The 18,757-nt window shown below is 37.6% G+C and overlaps 1 protein-coding gene across 1 annotated transcript; it reads left to right on the forward strand.

Moving 5' to 3' along the window:
• The first annotated feature begins 10,723 nt into the window (after window positions 1-10,723).
• On the forward strand, window positions 10,724-18,745 carry LOC102584273 (C-factor). Its single transcript, XM_006366942.2, has 6 exons — window positions 10,724-11,040; window positions 13,684-13,836; window positions 14,012-14,105; window positions 14,264-14,346; window positions 16,232-16,385; window positions 18,335-18,745. Exons 1-6 carry the CDS (start codon window positions 10,837-10,839, stop codon window positions 18,568-18,570), a joined length of 924 nt encoding a protein of 307 aa, XP_006367004.1. The 5' UTR covers window positions 10,724-10,836; the 3' UTR covers window positions 18,571-18,745.
• The last annotated feature ends 12 nt before the right edge of the window (window positions 18,746-18,757 follow it).

Genomic DNA, 18,757 nt, shown 5'->3' on the forward strand with positions numbered 1-18,757 from the left:
GACCATCAATCAATAATCTTGGTTTTAGAACCTCTCTCTCGAGCAAGCCAAAAACACGAAGTTAGGATTGTATTTGCAACTACAACCCATTAATTTCAGCCACAATTACTGAATGAAATCACTTTTAAACAACAATTAAACTACCCATTAACAAAACCCAACAGCTAAATCAACCCATATTCACATAATCACACCCCAAGAATTGAGGTTTTAGCTAGACATCATAAAAAGATAGAAATCGTTACCAAATTGTGTTTCCATCAACTGGGTACGATTAATTTTGTCATTACAAAGGTCTAAGATGAAGAATTTTCAACACCCACTTCCAATTTCTCAGAAATGGAAATCTTCAAATTTTCAAAGCTAAGGAAAATATTGTCTCAAACCTCAGTTCTAAGCTCTCTACTCAAAAACTGAACAATAATATTCTATAATGAAAACTAGATAAAAATCTGTTACTAAACTAAAAATTCAAACATGTATTTATAGTCATCAAAATTGTGCTGTGAAGGACCACTCGGCACAATAAGTCGGGATCGCCGATCCACTCGGGGATCCTCCCTTTGGTCAGTTCCATCGCCTTTTTGCTTTGGCCTTCAGCAACTTCAAGTTCTATAACTTTGGGCGATATAGCACTGCATCGCAGAACCGTTCGGCGACTCGCCGACTGCTCCTTTCTATTGCCGACTTGATTTTCTTCTTTAAGGATTGGCACACTGGAACATTAGGCGAGACCATAGCCATACGGCGACTCGCCTAATGGTTTAGTTGACCGTCGGGCCTTCTTTTCTTCGTTCTTTCAGCTGCCTTGTTCCTTTTTGCTCATTAGTGTTCATGCTTTGTTCCTCAATCCAAATACCTGAAAATCAAGGATTTACATCCGTTATTAGCACAAAATATGCATTTGAGGACACTAAATCTACAAAAATAAATCAAAATTATGGACTCGTCAACACCCCCAACTTAAACTTTTGCTTGTCCTCAAGTAAAACTCAAGTTCATCAGTTCAAAAAGGATGTCTCAAATAGTGCTACACAAGATTCAATCATGAATGCACACAAAAGACTCAACTTACTCATGTAAGGATCAATTGTGCACTCAAAGATTCAAGTTGTGATTCACCATTATCAAAGATTCTCAAGTTCACAATACTTGCTTCAGATGCAAGTTCAAGTTCAACAATGGTACTCAAATGCCTTTACACAAAGAATGATTCTATATTCACACACAGTGGTTCACAATTTAAAGTTCCGGAATCAAATGCAACGCTCACACTCACAAAGATGAACACAATGCATGATTTCACCCATAGGTTTGCCCTTATTTTCCAATCAACAATTGTTTCAGCTCACTCTAGCTCCAAAAGGTCTTTTCAAAGCTTGTAACGGGGCTGAGTGCAAGGGTATGGTCAATTAGGCTCAATGGTTGTAATCATCATAAAATGTGGTGTGAACAACACTTTTTTTCCTTTTCTTCATCATTTTCATTCGTGCTCACAAGTCATCCCATTATTCACTTTCCATGGACTATTGGAAACCCCATTTCTTCTTGCATTTTCACAACTTTATTCCACAACTTTTTTATTTTTTTTATTTTTCATTCTTTTCTTCTTTTTCATTTTTTTTATATGGAGGGGTTCTATTTTTCTCAAATCATGGGTCAACAAGGACTTTCTTGCACTTCTCGATTTACCTTCTCTTTTCACCACACCCCCAACTTAGGCTTTTTGGCCTAAGTTGGCTATTCACACAAGCCACAAATCATGAGGATTATGGGGTAATGGATCAAGAAAGGTCACCATTTTATCAAGTTTCTTCCAAGAAAAGGTTAAAGGCTCAAAGAGTGTTCAAGCGCGGTTCACACACTCACAAGGTAGGCCACAAAAAGAGATATAATGTCAAATTGTTTCACACTCTTCAAAGTAGCCTAAGATCATATCAAGAGATTGCATCACTTAGTCAACCGGACCAACGGGGTAAATTCTTAGTGTCATCACACATGGTTCACGGTAAGCACATCACACAAGGCATTGACACCAATGCCAAACAAGACTCCACAATATCGCTAGTGTGCAATATTCATCACAAGAGACTCAATTTGATACTTGGCTAGTCACAACGAGATGCAAAAAGTTCACATATTCTCTATGCAACTTCATTTGGCCTCATCGTAGCAGCACATTCATTTTTGTTCGATTATGAGCACTATTCAAGTCATCGGTATTGATCAAGATTGATACTCAAATTTGCAAGAGAACAACCACATTCAAACACAAAGAAGAGGTGGCACAATTTTTTCGGAAGGGTCCAAATATCATTTATCATTAAACACGGAGACACAAGCTCATTCATCCACAAAAGCAGTATAAAACACAATTATAGCTCAAAACCCAAATATATACACAAAACATAATCACAAAAGGTAGGCCTCACCCCACCACAAATAAAAATCATTTGTCCTCAAATGCAATTAAAATAATATCCAAAAGTCAAAATAAAGTAAGACAAAGAGGGAGGTAAAGAATGATCCTATCTACACATTCGCTCTATATGTCTGGGGATCAGTGCCCGGTATAGTGCTCGGAACCTGGGCATCAGTTCCCGGAGTTAACTCAGAAGTACCCGCTCCACTGGACCCACCCATGATGGTGTCTCTCAAAGAAATCTAGTGTGCAGTCTCAAACATCACATCCTCCAAGTCCACCAGATCATCATAAACTGCAGCATTATGCACCTCTATCTGCTCCTCGTCGATCTCTGCATCCGACTCAGCAACTTCTGCATCATCCCTATATACATCTTCGGTGGTAGCCGAAGGAATCTCTAAAGTCTCAGGTGCGTCCAAATCATTTGCAGCCTCTAATAGTGAAGTGAAGTCAATAGACTTTAGATAGTCTATGTCCTTTCTCAAAACTACTACCTCGGCTTTCAAAGCCGCAACCTCGAAGGTCTCTCTCTGCTTGCTCTCACAAGCCTCAACTCTCGTGGTGAGAGTGTCAATAGAAGTCTGGACAGAGGTCAGTGCAGCAATGATGGCACTCTCTATCATCCATGGGATGGATCTCTCAAGTCTGGTAGCCCTCACGTCAGTTGAATGGGCCAGGTGCCCCATCTTCAAGAGCATAGCCTGAAGGGGTGCTCCTTTCGGTGAGTCGCCGAGTGCTTTCGGCGACCAAAGGCTTCTCACCGAAAGTTACAGAACCAAACTACTCATTTAGCATGAAATTAAAGGCGAGATGGGGAGCTTCGGCGAACCGCCGAGTGGTTCGGCGAGCTCGACCCAGCTCGCCAAACGACCCAATGTGCTTACTTTCAACCTAACTTCTCAAAATCAACCCCGCAACTCCCCGAAAACAAAATCAAAGCATGCACTTATCAAATTAAACTCAAACCCAATACACTCATTACCCCGGGATACTCAGACTTCTCCCGGTTTTGCCAAATTTGGCCATTTGATGACTTTTACCCTTAAGAATGACGTCATCCGCTCTATCATTGGGAAAATTATGACATTTGGCACAAACACGGGTTCCTTAGACTTCACCCGACTAGACCCAACAACATGCAAGCACAACCCCACAAATTCTAACCAATTTTAAGGCACAAAATCATGGGAATTCAACATTAAAGGCATTACGGACAAGATAATCGAATTAAAATAGGCATACACATAAACAATTAAGATCAGAGAGTCCCAGCACACATCACTAAGATAAGATCATTGCAAATGAGTACAAATTCAATATAAAAAAACTCAGGGTTTGAAAAACCAACCTTATATGTTGATTAAACAAGATTGAAATGTTAGGCGGCAAAGTAATCCACTCCGAACACACAATCAACAACTCAAATATGATAAAGATGCAAAAATATAGGGAACTAAAGTGCGGGGGTGAATTTGGGAAGATTAAAAGTGAGGGAAAGTGAAAGAGTTTGAAAGTTTAAACCTTTGGCTTTTAAAAACCGGTCAATTCTCACCCATTCGGCGACATTAGTCGTGCTCGGCGACACGCCGAGTGGTCACTTAGCTCGTCGAGTTTTACAGGACCTCCAGTTAATGTGGGGATCCAAACGGCGGACTAGATCGCGATCGCCGACCTAGTTGGCGACTCACCAAATTCCTCCTAGGCTCGCCGAGTTTTACAAACTCCAATTTAAAATTGTCTTGAGTCCAACGGCGATCCAAGTCGGGCTCACCGACCTCTTCGGCGATGCGCCGACTGGACTTTTAGCTCGCCAACCTGCACTTTTCGAACACCTTCCACATTTTGACCTGTACACTCAACACACCATTATTTCAAACTTAACATGAAAGAAAAAAATAAAACTTGGGTTGCCTCCCAAGAAGCGCCTTAGTTAACTTCGCGGCATGACGCAAGTCTACACTTAAATCTCATTCTTGGGGTTAGCCATAGTATCACTAGGCAAACCCCCTTGTTGTCTCGAGTTCAGATGAGACCAGATATGACCCATTTGGGTCTCCAACTGCTTGATTGATACTGAATGGGAGGTAACGGTCTGGCTAAGGGTTGACACTTCTTCTTTCATTTCTTTCAAAATTTTGTGAGAACCCTCAACTTTGTTGAGGATACGAGAAAGCATATCCTCAGACCGGCCACCTTCCGAATTCTTTAGCTTTTGGCGCTCATGGGGAGGCACATACTTATCCTTCTCCCCATCCTTACAATTTGGATTATGGTCCCTCCATTCTTGATCGCGATCCTTCCAACCTCCATCCCTATTCCAACCTTGGTTACCACCCTGCCTCGAGTAGTTTGAACGATAACCACCATCTTGGTTGGCTAGGAAATTCACCTCTTCATTATACAATGCCTCAAATTTGGACTCCTCCGGATTAGCACACCCGACACCCACGACATTGACACTTCGAGCACCAGCTCCCATGACATTTTTAGACAAAATGTCAAGTTGTGTCATGATCTTGGCCATGTTCTGGTCCCTTGGTCAATTTAAACGTGAGAGGGGAGACCTGATCTTCACGGGTGTACCACGCCCGGTTTATGGTAGTCATGACATCCAAGAGTTGAGCCGCTATCACATAAGGTTGCTGCATCAAACCTCCAGGAGAAAGTTAGTCAGCAACACCCTTATTTACCGAATCAAGACTCCGGTAAAAATACTGCAGCAACACGTTGTCAGGCAAGCCATAAGTTGGGCATTGAAGCACCAATTTCTTGAATCGCAGCCAAGTTTCATGAATTGGATCTCCCTCTAGATGTTTGAAGCTTTGAATGCTATCCCAAAGAGTCATCATCTTCGAAGGAGGGAAAAATCACACATTAAATGCGGTGACCAACTTCTCCCACGAAGTGATTGATTCACGTGGGAATTCAGCCAGCCACTTATATGTTTCTCCCATCAAAGAGAATGGGACTAACCTCAATCGGACCAACTCTTGGGATATGTTCTTGAAGGAGAATGGTCCACATACATCCACAAAATTTCTAATGTGCTCATGGGGATCCTCATGAGCCAAACCACTGAACATCCTTTCAATAGCAAAAGTTGCAACATAGTACTTGTGATGTGGAACACCACATTCCCGTCGGCCGGAGGCAAGCGAATGGCACCAATACCACCTGTAAGATGGGGGTCATTAGCATTAGGCTCATTGATATCGTTGAGGTTTCTGATGTCATCTTGATGGCCTACTAGGCTTCCATTGCTATCGTCCACACTCATACTTCCTGTTTCAACACACAAACAAACAAAACTAAACTAAAATTAAGTAAGTACAACTATGACTAACAAGAGCAACATCCAACTTAACCAAAAATTCTCAAGTAACACCACTCCCCGGCAGTGACGCCATTTTGATTTCACGTATCATGACACTTCATCCAATACTATGTGTCCACGATCGTTAGTCAGTAATATAACCCAACTAAGTGAGTTGGGGTCGAATCCCACAGGGAGTGGTACGTATTTGAGAATCAATAGAAAAGCATGAATGTGTTCAAGTCAATCATAGGTAAAAACATTTACGAGTAAAAGCATGATTCAAGTTTGTGGTGACACAAGTGTCAAATAACAAGGGGTTTTGGTTTCAATTATCAACTATAGCAGCAAATAACACGAAAATAACAAGTATAGAGACGGATTCTTGGAATGTGATTGAATTATGGGCTAAGGTAGACATTTGGGTGATTGTAATTAATAGTAAATAGTTGCAAATTAGTGAATAAGCTAGACTTTAGTGGGGATAAACTTTCTCTCGAACAATTTACCCCGAATCAAATTGGTTTCTCTCGAACACCAATAAGAAGCAATTAAGAACAACCTATGTTTTAGTCCATTCACTCTCTCGAGCTGAATGTGTGGAAAAGGGTTTAGGATTCACTCTCTCGAGCTGAACCCATGACAATCCAATACCCACAGACCATCAAATCAGTAATCTTGGTTTTAAAACCTCTCTCTCGAGTAAGCCAAAAACACGAAGGTAGAGTTGCATTCGCAACTACAACCCTTTAGATTAAGCCACAATTACTGAATGAAATCACTTTTAAACAGCATTTACACTATCAATTAACAATACCCAGCAGCTAAAGCAACTCATAATCACATAATCACACCCCAAGAATTGAGGTTTTAGCTAGACATCATAAAAAGATAAAAATCGTTACCAAATTGTAGTTTCATCAACTGGGTACGATTAATTTCGTCTTTACAAAGGTCTGAGATTAAGAATCTTCAACACCCACTTCCAATTTCCCAGAAATAGAAATCTTCAAATTTTCAAAGCTAAGGAAAATATTGTCTCAAACCTCAGTTCTAAGCTCTCTACTCAAAAACTGAACAATAATATTCTATAATGAAAACTAGATAAAAATATGATACTAAACTAAAAATCAAACATGTATTTATAGTCGCCAAAATTGTGTTGCGAAGGACCATTTGGCGCAATAAGTCGGGATCGCCGATCCACTCGACGATCCGCCCTTTGGTTAGTTCCATCGCCTTTTTGCTTTGGCCTTCAGCAACTTCAAGTTCTGTAACTTTGGGCGATATAGCACTGCATCACGGAACCGTTCGGCGACTCGCCGACTGCTCCTTTCTATCGCCTACTTGAATTTCTCCTTTAGGGCTTGGCACACTGGAACATTAGGCGAGACCATAGCCATTCGGCGACTCGCCCAATGATTTAGGCGATCCTCAGGCCTTCTTTTCTTCGTTCTTTCAGCTGCTTTGTTCCTTTTTGTTCATTAGTGTCTATGTTTTGTTCGTCAATCCAAATACCTGAAAATCAAGGATTTACATAATTTATTGGCACAAAATATGCATTTGAGGACACTAAATCTACAAAAATAAATCCCTAAATGAGTCGAAATCATGGATTCATCAAGGGGGCGTAGTAGTTGACTTTAGAATTGGAAGATTTTTTGGTTCATGGGTTCTACAATTGGGTGTACGGTTAGTAGAAGCTTCAACGGATCGTAGAGAGGTCTCATGGAAATTATTCAGAAATTGAGTCCCCAATAACTAGTTCTACGGATGACCAGTATGGTCCATAGAAATATATTCGGACTGTAGGTCTGCCTGTAGAACCTGCTCGACACTTTTTATTTAAGAGAATTTGGGTTTTTCCTACCCTTTTAACCCCTAAACTACGTCATTTCTAGAACATTCTAAGGTCCTATAACTAATTTTACTCTTCGTAACCTACCCATTCACTCAAAACTCACAAATTCTCTTAAGGGTTTTCTTTTCTAACTCTCTCTCAAGCTCCTAAGATGAACATCTAGGATTTCAAGCGCCAAAGTCTTCTTTTCTTGCATCTAAGGTCTTTGATTACCCAAAGTATGTGGGAACTTCACAAATGGATTCCTTTTATCCATTGGATTCCAAAAGAATCTCAATCTCTAATATGATTTCAGCCCAATTCTCTTAGGTTTTTTTATGTATTCCTCATGGGTTCAGGTTATTATGATTCAATTTCTTGAATTCAATCTTATTATGCATTATTGATTCAATTACATGTTTTTCAATTGATTTCATACGAGCCCATGCCTTATTGCTTTTGCTATGATTATGAACTTATGAATTATGATTATGAATTTATGCATATTTTATGAAATTGATGTTTTATAACTAAAAAAGGTTTTTAAGATAAAATGTCAATGGTTTGTGAAAAAATTTCTCACATTTGAAAGGAATCATGATTTAGATGCTTAAAAAGGAAGTGTCTTGTCAAGTGATCAACCATCTTTTATAATCTCCATGTCATCCACCCATAGAGAAAACAATGCTACTACTCCTCTAGGGGATGATGAGGTCAAGACCAATTAGTGGAAGACATATTGATCTAATGAGGTAAGAGAGGAGTCGTTGTCCCTTATGTTCCTCTTGTTAAGAGTGATGATCTTTCCCTTGAATTGATGAACAACTATGAAATCATGGTTTTGAAAGGAGCTATTCTAATATGGATTTATTATTGGATTGATAGTCTTTGATTATTGCCTTTCCAAGTATTTTGATATGATTACGATTATGTCTATTTCATTGGAATTTACTTAGCACTGAGAGGACTTTAGAATAGTGGTCTTACTGCTAGTAGATGTTTGATATTTAGTAGCAATTCCCTTGTCCCAAACTATGTGCCCCATCAGATTGTTTTAAATGACCTAAGCTCGTGGATCTATTTTAGCAAGAATGAATTTATGAATTCCTTACCTTGACAAGTAGGACTCCCTCTTTTCAGTGTGATGGTTACATCGGATTCCATGTTATAGCCCACATGGTCTATTGTCGGTTAACGATAAATATCCCACAAATGAACTATGTTTTCTTCAAAGGTTTTATGTAAGCTTTCCTTATGGTTTTCAAATATGCATTGACCTTGTTCATGATTTATAATTTCACTTTAAAGGCTTTACTACGTTTTACTTTGTCATGCATAACATATTTTAAGTTCACTATATAATCATGTTTACGTTTTTATGCATTTTTCCAATATTTAGTACATTCAAAGTACTAATGCATATTGTATCTATGTTGTTTCATAATATAGGGTCTGACGCTCCTCCTCCCCGACATGGCAGATCGTGATTGCTCAGTTATTAATTACTTGGATTGGTGAGTCATCATGGTTTGAGGGCTAGGCCATTGTCACTTTTATTGCTTTCTTAGTCTTTCAGTTTTAGACTATGTTCGTGACTTAGTGGTTTGTCCTAATCACATCTATGGATAGAAGGCTTATGTCAAACTTAGTTAATGTTCAGCGTATTCACTTATGTACTTTGTTTCTATCTCTTATGTCATATAAAGCTTTGAGACTTATATTGCTTATATTCTCTTTTATTGTATTTTGTTACGGCATGTTTATGTCAAGTGACTTGTTTGGGGTCTCTCGGGATCCTATTTGTCATGTGACATCTAGGATGTATTTTAGGCCATGAAAGAAAGTCGGACATTAAAATTTAACTTTCAGGACTTCATTTCACTGTTCGATCTACAATTCGTTAAAAGATCTACGACCTGTAGTACAAACCCGTAAACTCAGGTCTAACCCCATGTCTCAGAAGTCTAATTTCACGAGCATTTCTACGGTCTGTGGTTGCTACTATGGGCCATAGATGGTGTCTGTGAAAGTCAAGTTTTTCTACATATTTGAATTCTTTTCTAGACTTTTTCAAGTCTAATCTGAATTGGAATTTTTGGAGTGTCACAATATCTCCCTCTTGGGATCATTCGTCCTCGAATGATGACCAACCTAGGAAATTACACAAGGCACGAATACAATCCAATAACTGAAGCATTCAAACACATGAATCAATCTTAAATCTGAATTAGAAAATTTTGGGGTGTTGCAATCATATTTGCAATACCAAGATATCCATTTGCAGTACCTCCATAAATTCTCAAATACCGCATTACGAGCCACCCTCACAAATGTGTACCACACTAGCTAACAATAACTCATCCAAGTTCAAATTTTGATTTTTAATACTCGAAATACACCCAGCACCCTCCAAACATAAACTAATAGTGCTAATCAATTGTAAAACACATTTTGAACCTGCTGGAAGCGACAAAACACTACTTGGGGATCACTTAGGTCAAAAGTTGACCAAAGTGAAACCAAACTTAAAGAACTCTAAAATTCCAACCAATTGACCAAAACACCCCTAGAAAGTTGTGAGGACTGAACCAAAATTTCACCTAGGCCAAAAACCACCCCCTATTCTAGTGGAACTATGAAAACACAGATCTGACCTTCCTAACCTCAAATATTGACTTTGGTTAATAATCTTATATTTCCAACTTCAAAACTCAAAAATTCTTCCAAAACTCATCTGAATGCCTACCCATTCTCGCAAGTCACAAATACCATATCAAAGTTGTGGAGAGAGCTAAATTAGGAAAAACATAGGAAAAAAACACAAAAATGACCTAGAGGATCGTTACAGTTATTGTTACCAAATAAAACCTAAGGGAGACCTCTAAAATTATATATAACACTCCTCATGCCTCAATTTATGTGATACCATTTGACTTGACACACAATTTAAGAAAGAAATGATTTTTTAAAAAAAATTATAGTCCAAACAAACCTTAAATACTTGTGTGACTATCAAAGCTAAATCGTTTTTAATTATAGAAACATGAATTATTATTTAGACGGTATGAAATGAAGAAAGTCATTAAAATTATGGGAGGCAACAACCATAAATAACAAATTAGAATGCCATAATTGCAATTTCCCAACTTTAGCGACGTGGCTTATTTGTCTTCGTGAATTTTTTTGGGTTTGAGACGCAAAAATAGTTGAAAGAAACTGAATTATGGTTGAAACTTGGAACATTCACAAATTTCTCATATGCGTTTTTCAGTTGCATACGGAAAAGAGTGTGTGTTAGATTTGGGATTCAGTAACCACAAGATGAATCTGAATGTTCTAAGACAGAGGGCGAAGCTATATGTGAGAAGAGGGTACACATTCTCCACTTTAGCTTCCGCTGTGAGATGGGAAGGAGGCGTTTCAATGGTTCAAGGAGCTTCCAGGGGCATTGGCTTGGAGTTTGTAAGTATACTTTCTTCGGGTTATCTTGACTAATTAGTTATTCTATGTGCTGCATTTTACACTATTTTCCCCCTTTTTTAGTCTATTTGTGAACTATCTACTTTTTAACTTTTCAATTTAAACTCCCTGTTTCAGTAAAGGACAGTCACATAAGTGAAATGGGAGAGTGATTGTTAGTGTTTGAGAGACTGTTCTTATTGGCATAGTTGTATTCTACATTTTGAAGAACGGACTCAATTGTAAGACATATTTATGATGTGGTTTGTGTTGTGCTGTGCTGCTTGGATGTTTCACTGATCTGGTATTATTGTTTCTTCAAGTGATTAACTGTTTCATTCTGTGATTCTTTTTATTTTCTAGTAGTTTCTTTATTTGGGTAGTAACACGGACCATGATCCTGTCAATTGTGGTGAAAATGATATAACTCAGGTCCATTTAGTGCAGACAGTTATTGTGCCAAGTATGAACAACTTAAACCTACAGCAATATAGACAGAGATTATGGGCATTGACTAATTTGTCTAACATATCACAACATGCTATTGCTGATTAAAGAGATAATTTGGACTAATGCTACAAAAGGTTGTTCTGTATCTTTATTGGGGTTAATGGGGTATTAATGGAAAGTCTGTGTCTCATTCTGAATACAGTAGTAATGCTTATTGAAAAGGTGAAAAGGGACTTCCTGATTCTGGAGTCTTTTACTTTTAGTCCTCTTTCTTTAATTGGTGTAGTCTTTGCTTATTTCTATCAAACAATTTTGCAGCTTAACAGCAGTAGATGGGGCCTGGGTACGTATATTATTTAAAAAATAGATGAACAAGGTGTAATAAAAACCATAGCATGCAACAATTAATATTTCTCTATTGAGTATACTTTTGCAGGAGTTATATTATAGGCTTCAATAAAACATGCTTATCAATGGTAAATGAAAAAACTTGGGTATGATAGTTCACACACAAACATTATAGAAGTGATGCCTAAAAATCTTGAAAATTTGATTATTCTGCTTAACTTATCGTTCACAATATAAAAAAAGTGAAGACTATTAGAAATGAGCATACGCCATTGTTGGTTGTTGGCATGAAATTGATGAGTGAAGGGGTGCCATCTGGTTTGATTGTTATCATCTTGTGTTGTTCCTGATTATCTATTGGGTTCAAGAGCTTTTACTCCTCTTACCTTTCTTTTAAGTTTTTAATTTGTTTTGCCTTTTCTTTTCCCCCTTTTTATATGTGAACAGTTTAACTAGCATGTTTTAACTAAGCTACAGGGACTCTTCACTTCGGTATCGTACCCGTGTCGACACACCATGGGTGTGGGATCCGTACCAGATATGGTCATTTGATTTTGGATAATTTGACCAAAATCAATCGAGAAATTCAAGCTGGATACAATTTAGGCATATGATTTTTTAGATGTAAAAGATACTTGTGTTAGATAGTTATGGATCAAACATCATGATTCATGATAAAATGTGAATGAACTCAAGAAGTCTATCATGACCTTTATATCATTTGCAATAGCCATGTTACACTAAAAAAGACAGTAAGGAGATGCATTTGTACTTAATAATAAGTACAGATTCAGACTTGCTCCCAGAAATTCGTGCATTCATTTCCTTTCAAATAGTCCACTATAATTTGGCATATTTTTATAAATAAATATATTTGGATCCGTACCCCCAAATCTTAAATTTAGATCATCAAGGATCCGACCTTAATAGTCCACCATAATTATATATATTTTTATAATTATATTTAGATCCGTTCCCCCAAATCTTATAATTTAAATCATCAAGGATCCAACATCTAGATCAGCACCCGTATTGGACACCTGCAGCCGAGTCTGGCACTTAGATTTTAAATGTAAACTAGATAGCTGATTGCCTATTTGTTTTTTAGTTTTGTGATGATTGTTAAACTTATGTTTATGTTATGCTTGAATGTAAGCAGGAAGTTTGCCATCTGTTTTCTTTCTTTCTCTGGTATTGGGTTTAGATCAAACCTTTGATTGGGGAAATGGCTGTAGGTGTCTGGAATGAGTGCTCATAAAGGACCGAGTTCTTTACTGATCCAAAACATTGAGTGTAGTGCAACCTCATCCATACAGCTAGTGAAAGTAGAGACTGAATTTCTAATTTCATTCTTTATCATCTGCCATTCATTTTCTCTTTTCCTTTTTGTTTTCTGTACTTCTCCCTCGGCCATCTCATTTTTCTTGGTTCCCATGCCACTGCCAAAATTTGCACAAATGAAATGTAACTATGAAACAGACAAACTTCATGAAGTTCGAAACAAAGGAATAGAAAAAGTTTCTCTATGGCCTCATCTGGTATGGCTGCCATACAGGAGAATTTGGCCTAACTAAAGTAATTATTAGGTTTGTATAACTGCTTATTCAATATCTGACAACATGACCTTTTGTTTTTGATGGGCTGGTCTGACTAGATGAGTTTAATTTTCTCACAAACTCTAAAATTTAGCATTTGCTTATACTTTCCTGTGCGCGGGAAAACTTCCTCTGACAGGATGTACTAGCCTTCTGTGTTTGGTCCAATCTTTAATGGACTATGATTGTAAGTCAATTATCATATTCTTTAACTGCTCAGCCAAGGTTTTCCCTGAGTTTCTGACTCGTGCAGGTTAGACAATTGTTAGAGAAAAAAGACAAAGGCTACATTGTTGCAACATGTCGTAATCCTAGTGGAGCAACAGGGCTTCTGGAATTGAAGAATAAGTTTCCTGAGCGCCTTGACATTCACCCGTTAGATCTGACAGTTGAAAGCACTATCGAGGTATATTTTAGTAGTTATTTCTTTGCACACATTCTCCTTTCCCCTTTTTGTTCATAAGTGGGAATATTGTATTTGCTCCACTTGCCAAAAGAATCATTTGCATATTTCATGGTTTCTTGTTAGTCTTGTTGGTTCATGAATTTTTTTGGTTTTTTATAACAATGCTAATTCTCAGGACTCAGCCAAATCGATCAAAGACAAATATGGCTCAGTAAACCTTTTAATTAATGCATCTGGTGTTCTTTCAATACCCAATGTTCTGCAGCCAGGTACATTGTTTCTTTGTATTATGTTCATAAATTTATCAATTGTAGCTTGGACATTGTTGCAACTTATAATGATAAGAAAGGGATAATGGTCCTTTCCTTTCTTTTAATCATGGAATTGGTGAAGTGAATTATTTATCTTCTCTCTTTTTTCAGTACAGAAACAACACTGAGTAAGGTGCAGAGGTCATCCTTGCTTCTTGCTTATGATATCAACGCTGTTGGTCCCATTTTGGTCATCAAGGTGCAGTCTTTTATTTTCTCTCATGTTGTAGGCTAAAATAACTTATATCGAATCATTTCTTTTTTAGCAGCAACTATTTCTAAGCAATCAAGGTTTTGCTCAACAATGAATATCTTGTCCTGATACTTTGACCGACAAATAAGTAATTACCCTTGTTAATGTGGTACATGATCAGGAATTTCTGCTCTCTCCTTGAAGGGAAGGTGCTAATACGTTTTTAATACTTGACTTTGAAAAAGCTAAACACCTTAATTTAAGCAAGAATTTGCCTCTTTTATACCGAACTTTGCCAACCAATCAGATAAGAATAGAGTAGGAAATCCCTTTTCCAAGAGAGAACATTTTCGATCTTTTTGCATCAATAGTCATAAACTAGGTTTCCAAGGCTTTGCTTCAAGTAAGATCCCGGGGCGTGATGTGTTGCTAGGCACATATCACGAGCTTGAGCCCCATCACATACGAAAAGCTTGGTGTTGTGTGGGACTTCGAATCTTTCTTAAAACTTATGTGCCCTTAACACAGCAATTTCTAGCTCTTTGTTAGTAGTAATGTTGTATAACCTTTTCTTAACAAACTGCAAATGACAATCTAAACGAAGAAGTGGAGAAAAGATAACCTGATGTGTTATCTTTCGATAATCTGCACAATTCTTATCTGTCGGAGATGTCTCAGATTGTAGAAATTCCTTGCTGTCATGCTGGTAGATCTTTGTCCAGAGTCTTCTAGTTTCCATCTCAGAATTTTGAGCATGTCCCTCCCTCAGAAGGTTGAAAAGTATCTTGTCTAACTCTTGTTTGTTCATAGATGTTACTTGATACTCCCTCCGTCCCAATTTAAGTGTCTTAGTTTGACTAGGCACAAACAAAGGGAGACTTTTGAATCTTGTGGCCTTAAATTAAAGCTTTGTGTAGTCCTTTAAGTCATTGTGGTCTTAAACTTGCAATGTAGGACGCTGGAATCGCAATACTTACTAAATATAATATGAGGCACTTTTTTAGGGACAGACCAAAAAGGAAAGTAAGACACTTAAATTGGGATGGAGGGAGTAGAAGTTAAGATAGAGGACAGATATCTGCTTTAGGTTTCCTATAAATTTTAAACTATAAAACAGACTTATCTGAATAAAATATTTTGTCCTATTTCAATTGTATTCAACCAGCATCATCAGATGAAGTTGGATATTTGGATTAACCTGGTGAGTTAAACAAAAACCAAACATGGAGCATAAGGAACCTCATTGTCAGAGTCGCTGTCATGCTGGTAGATCTAAATCCCGAGTTTAAGGTTTCCATTTCAACATTTTTTAGCTAGTGCTTCTTCCGTCATAGGGTTGGATAATAGCTTGTCTAACTCTTTTTTGTTTGTAAAAGTAGCTTGGTAGAAGTTGAGAAAGAGTACTGCCAGTTCTGTTCTGTTTCCTGTTAATTTTGAATAATAAGATAGGCTTACTTATGTCAATTGTATTGGATCACCATCGTCAAATGAAGTTGGATATTTGGATTATCCTGGTGAATTAAGGGGAAATCATTATGGAGCATATAGGAACCTGATTGTTGGACTTGCACATAGAAGATCTTGTCAAAGATAGACTTATCCCCAAAAAGGAGAAAGATCTTGCTAAAGTTAGCCATCTACTAGTTACTATAACGAAACTTAGAAGAGTGATCCACGCATTTAAAGCAACATGTGTGTTTCATGAGTTGCCAAATGCTGCATTGTAAAAACAAATAAAAAATCAACAGGGATGTGTTGCGAAGAGATCCTTTTATAGTATATCATGTCGAAAGTTGAGGATTCTCAAAGTTAGGTTTACCTTTTTCTTTTTCATATTGAATACCTCTTACTTTTGACAATGTAACGTTTAGTTCATGTTTTGCGTGAACAGCACATGTGGCCTTTGCTGAAAGCTGGAGGTGGCTCTGGAACTGACAAGGATTTTGCTATTGTTGCCAACTTAAGCGCAAGGGTGGGATCGATAGGAGACAATGCTTTGGGAGGGTGGCACTCCTATCGTGCATCTAAGACTGCACTAAATCAGTGTATGCTCTTTAAAATAAATCTATTTACCCAATTACATATTTAACTTCTGCTGATGGATGGTAAAGTTGAATGTCTCCATGAACCTTTTTGACCAAACAACATGCCATGTAGGATAACTGAAATATGGATATCAGATGTCTTATAGAGATATCTGGCATGATCATGAAAGGCAAAAAATGAAAGCTTTCTTAGCATACAAGGATTGTGGATTTGTTGCATGGTTAGGAAGCAAGTACTTATTAAATTGACCATTTAACAGGAAAAAAGGAGAAACAACGGTTTCAGTTTTATGTGTTTTAAGAACTAGTAAGAGCCTGTTTGGATTGGCTTATTTTAAGTGCTTTTAAGCCAAGATAGCTTTTAAGCACTTTTGTAGTGTTTGAGACTGAGTAAAATAAAAAGAGTGCTTTTAAGCCAAAAAGACAAAAATAAGCCAAAAGCTATAAGCCCATCCAAATAGGCTCTAAGTCGAAACTGTAAAGAAAATGAGGAGCACTTTTAAATGATCATAGAATGACCAGTCAGTTCAACCAATAGCCTTTCATACATTTATATAGTCGATGGTAGTGGGATCTGGTGCAGGTTAAGTTGTGGGATAGCTGGGTGGAGAACAGTTGACCATTAAGGACTGGGGAACAGGCAAGATGAATGTGAAGAGTGAACTGTCCCAAACATGTTAGTCTCCACCTTGGTCAGGTTTCAACTTCTTATGTATCAGTCTGGACAGAAAATCTTAATTGATAATTGTTTTTTTTTTACATTTTCTTTTTTCCCCTTTCATCTTTGTTCGAATAATCATAGGTGAGAAGTTAAGTTTTCTCTACCTAAAGAGTATCTAGTGTGAAGTTCACTCCTCTCTTCATATCCTATTTATCTTGCTTACACTTGCGTTTAGAGATGATTAGAACCATGGGCACCCTTAAATTCACTTATGCTCAGTGCTGTGTTTTGATTGTTGAGAGACAAGAAACTAATAATGCAATTCAGAAGAGATCACTGGTTGCACTGGCAAATGTACTGATATGCAGTGCACTTTCTTCCAAGTAGCATTTCTTGTGGACAGACAGGAACAACAATTCACTACAATTACAAGAAAATGTTGGAATGTTACATTTTTAGTTTTGGGATATACTTCTTCAAGCATGTCCAGTATTCCGTGATCCAATGTCTTAACATTAGTGTGATTCAATATTTGTTGAGGTAAAAACCAAGCAAAATCTTGGTGAAATGTTATGCGTAGATCTTTCTGGACGCGTGTCCCCTTATATTCAGCCACAAACATTTGGTTTTCTTTTCTGATTTCGAGGACATTGGAATTCCACAAGGAAATTGGTTTTAAGTAATGCATGAAGAGTTCAGAATTGTGCTCCCTTGACAAAACAACATAATACCTGAATGCTTTCTGTTGCTCGTTGCAGCATCAGGTAGTTAAGAGTTTACCATATATATTTATTATTTTAAGTCGTTAAGTTTGTAGATCAGAAATGGGCGGAGCTAGTTTCTTTGGCTATCTTTAGTTATGTTGCCCCAGAACCCTGTAAGTCAGATACATATATACAGTAGGTGATGTAGTGAGTTAAAGTCAATAATGACAATTCTGAAGTTGGGCTGTTGTGTACCTGAATATTCTGACTGAAATTATTCGACAAATCCTCAAGTGGGACTAAACCTTATGGTCAAAATGGCAGCAGATTGCAAACCTCATCCATGTATATAGATGACTTGTTCTATCACCTTATATTTATATTATAGAGAAGTGAATTTATTTGCGTTAAGATTAGTTGGTACTTCATGAAGTCTGAGAATGCCATTGATCTATGATTCTGGAAATTTTACAGCAACCAAGGATTTGACATAGTTTGTTGATAGTAATGCCATGCCTCTAATTTTTCATCCAGTTTGTCCTCTGGTGAAATTGATTCATGCTAACCATGTCTTAATGCTGCAGTAACAAAGAATGTGTCGGTGGAATTTGCACGTAAGAAGGATCCAATTATATGCATTTTGCTGCACCCAGGCACGGTAGACACTGATCTCTCTCAACCATTTCAAAGAAATGTTCCAAATGAAAAGCTTTTCACCAAAGAGTTCTCTGTTCAGAAGCTCCTGAGCATCATGAACAACACAAAGAGATGTGATAATGGGAAGTTCTTTGCCTGGGATGGTCAAGAAATTCCTTGGTGATTTCCCCCTGAAATCCATACATGACGACTGGATGGTTTTGATTGATTCCTCCGGGATGATATTCTTGATTTCTTCTTGTTGAGCTTATTTTCTAGTTAACTTTGTATGTCCTTGTATGGATATGCGGCACTTGTTATAAGTTGAGTGAACATATATTGAAACTAGTTTCAGGGAACGTGTATTGCAA

Source organism: Solanum tuberosum, unplaced genomic scaffold (assembly GCF_000226075.1).
Source record: "Solanum tuberosum cultivar DM 1-3 516 R44 unplaced genomic scaffold, SolTub_3.0 scf00706, whole genome shotgun sequence".
Taxonomy (NCBI): Eukaryota; Viridiplantae; Streptophyta; class Magnoliopsida; order Solanales; family Solanaceae; genus Solanum; species Solanum tuberosum.

What these genes read in the sequence shown, in the direction of transcription:
- LOC102584273 (XM_006366942.2), top strand. Translation starts at nt 10,837, where the DNA reads ATGCGTTTTTCAGTTGCATACGGAAAAGAGTGTGTGTTAGATTTGGGA. An exon ending in GGGGCATTGGCTTGGAGTTT is followed by an intron (nt 11,041 to 13,683) that starts GTAAGTATACTT and finishes TGACTCGTGCAG; the next exon opens with GTTAGACAATTGTTAGAGAA. An exon ending in CAGTTGAAAGCACTATCGAG is followed by an intron (nt 13,837 to 14,011) that starts GTATATTTTAGT and finishes GCTAATTCTCAG; the next exon opens with GACTCAGCCAAATCGATCAA.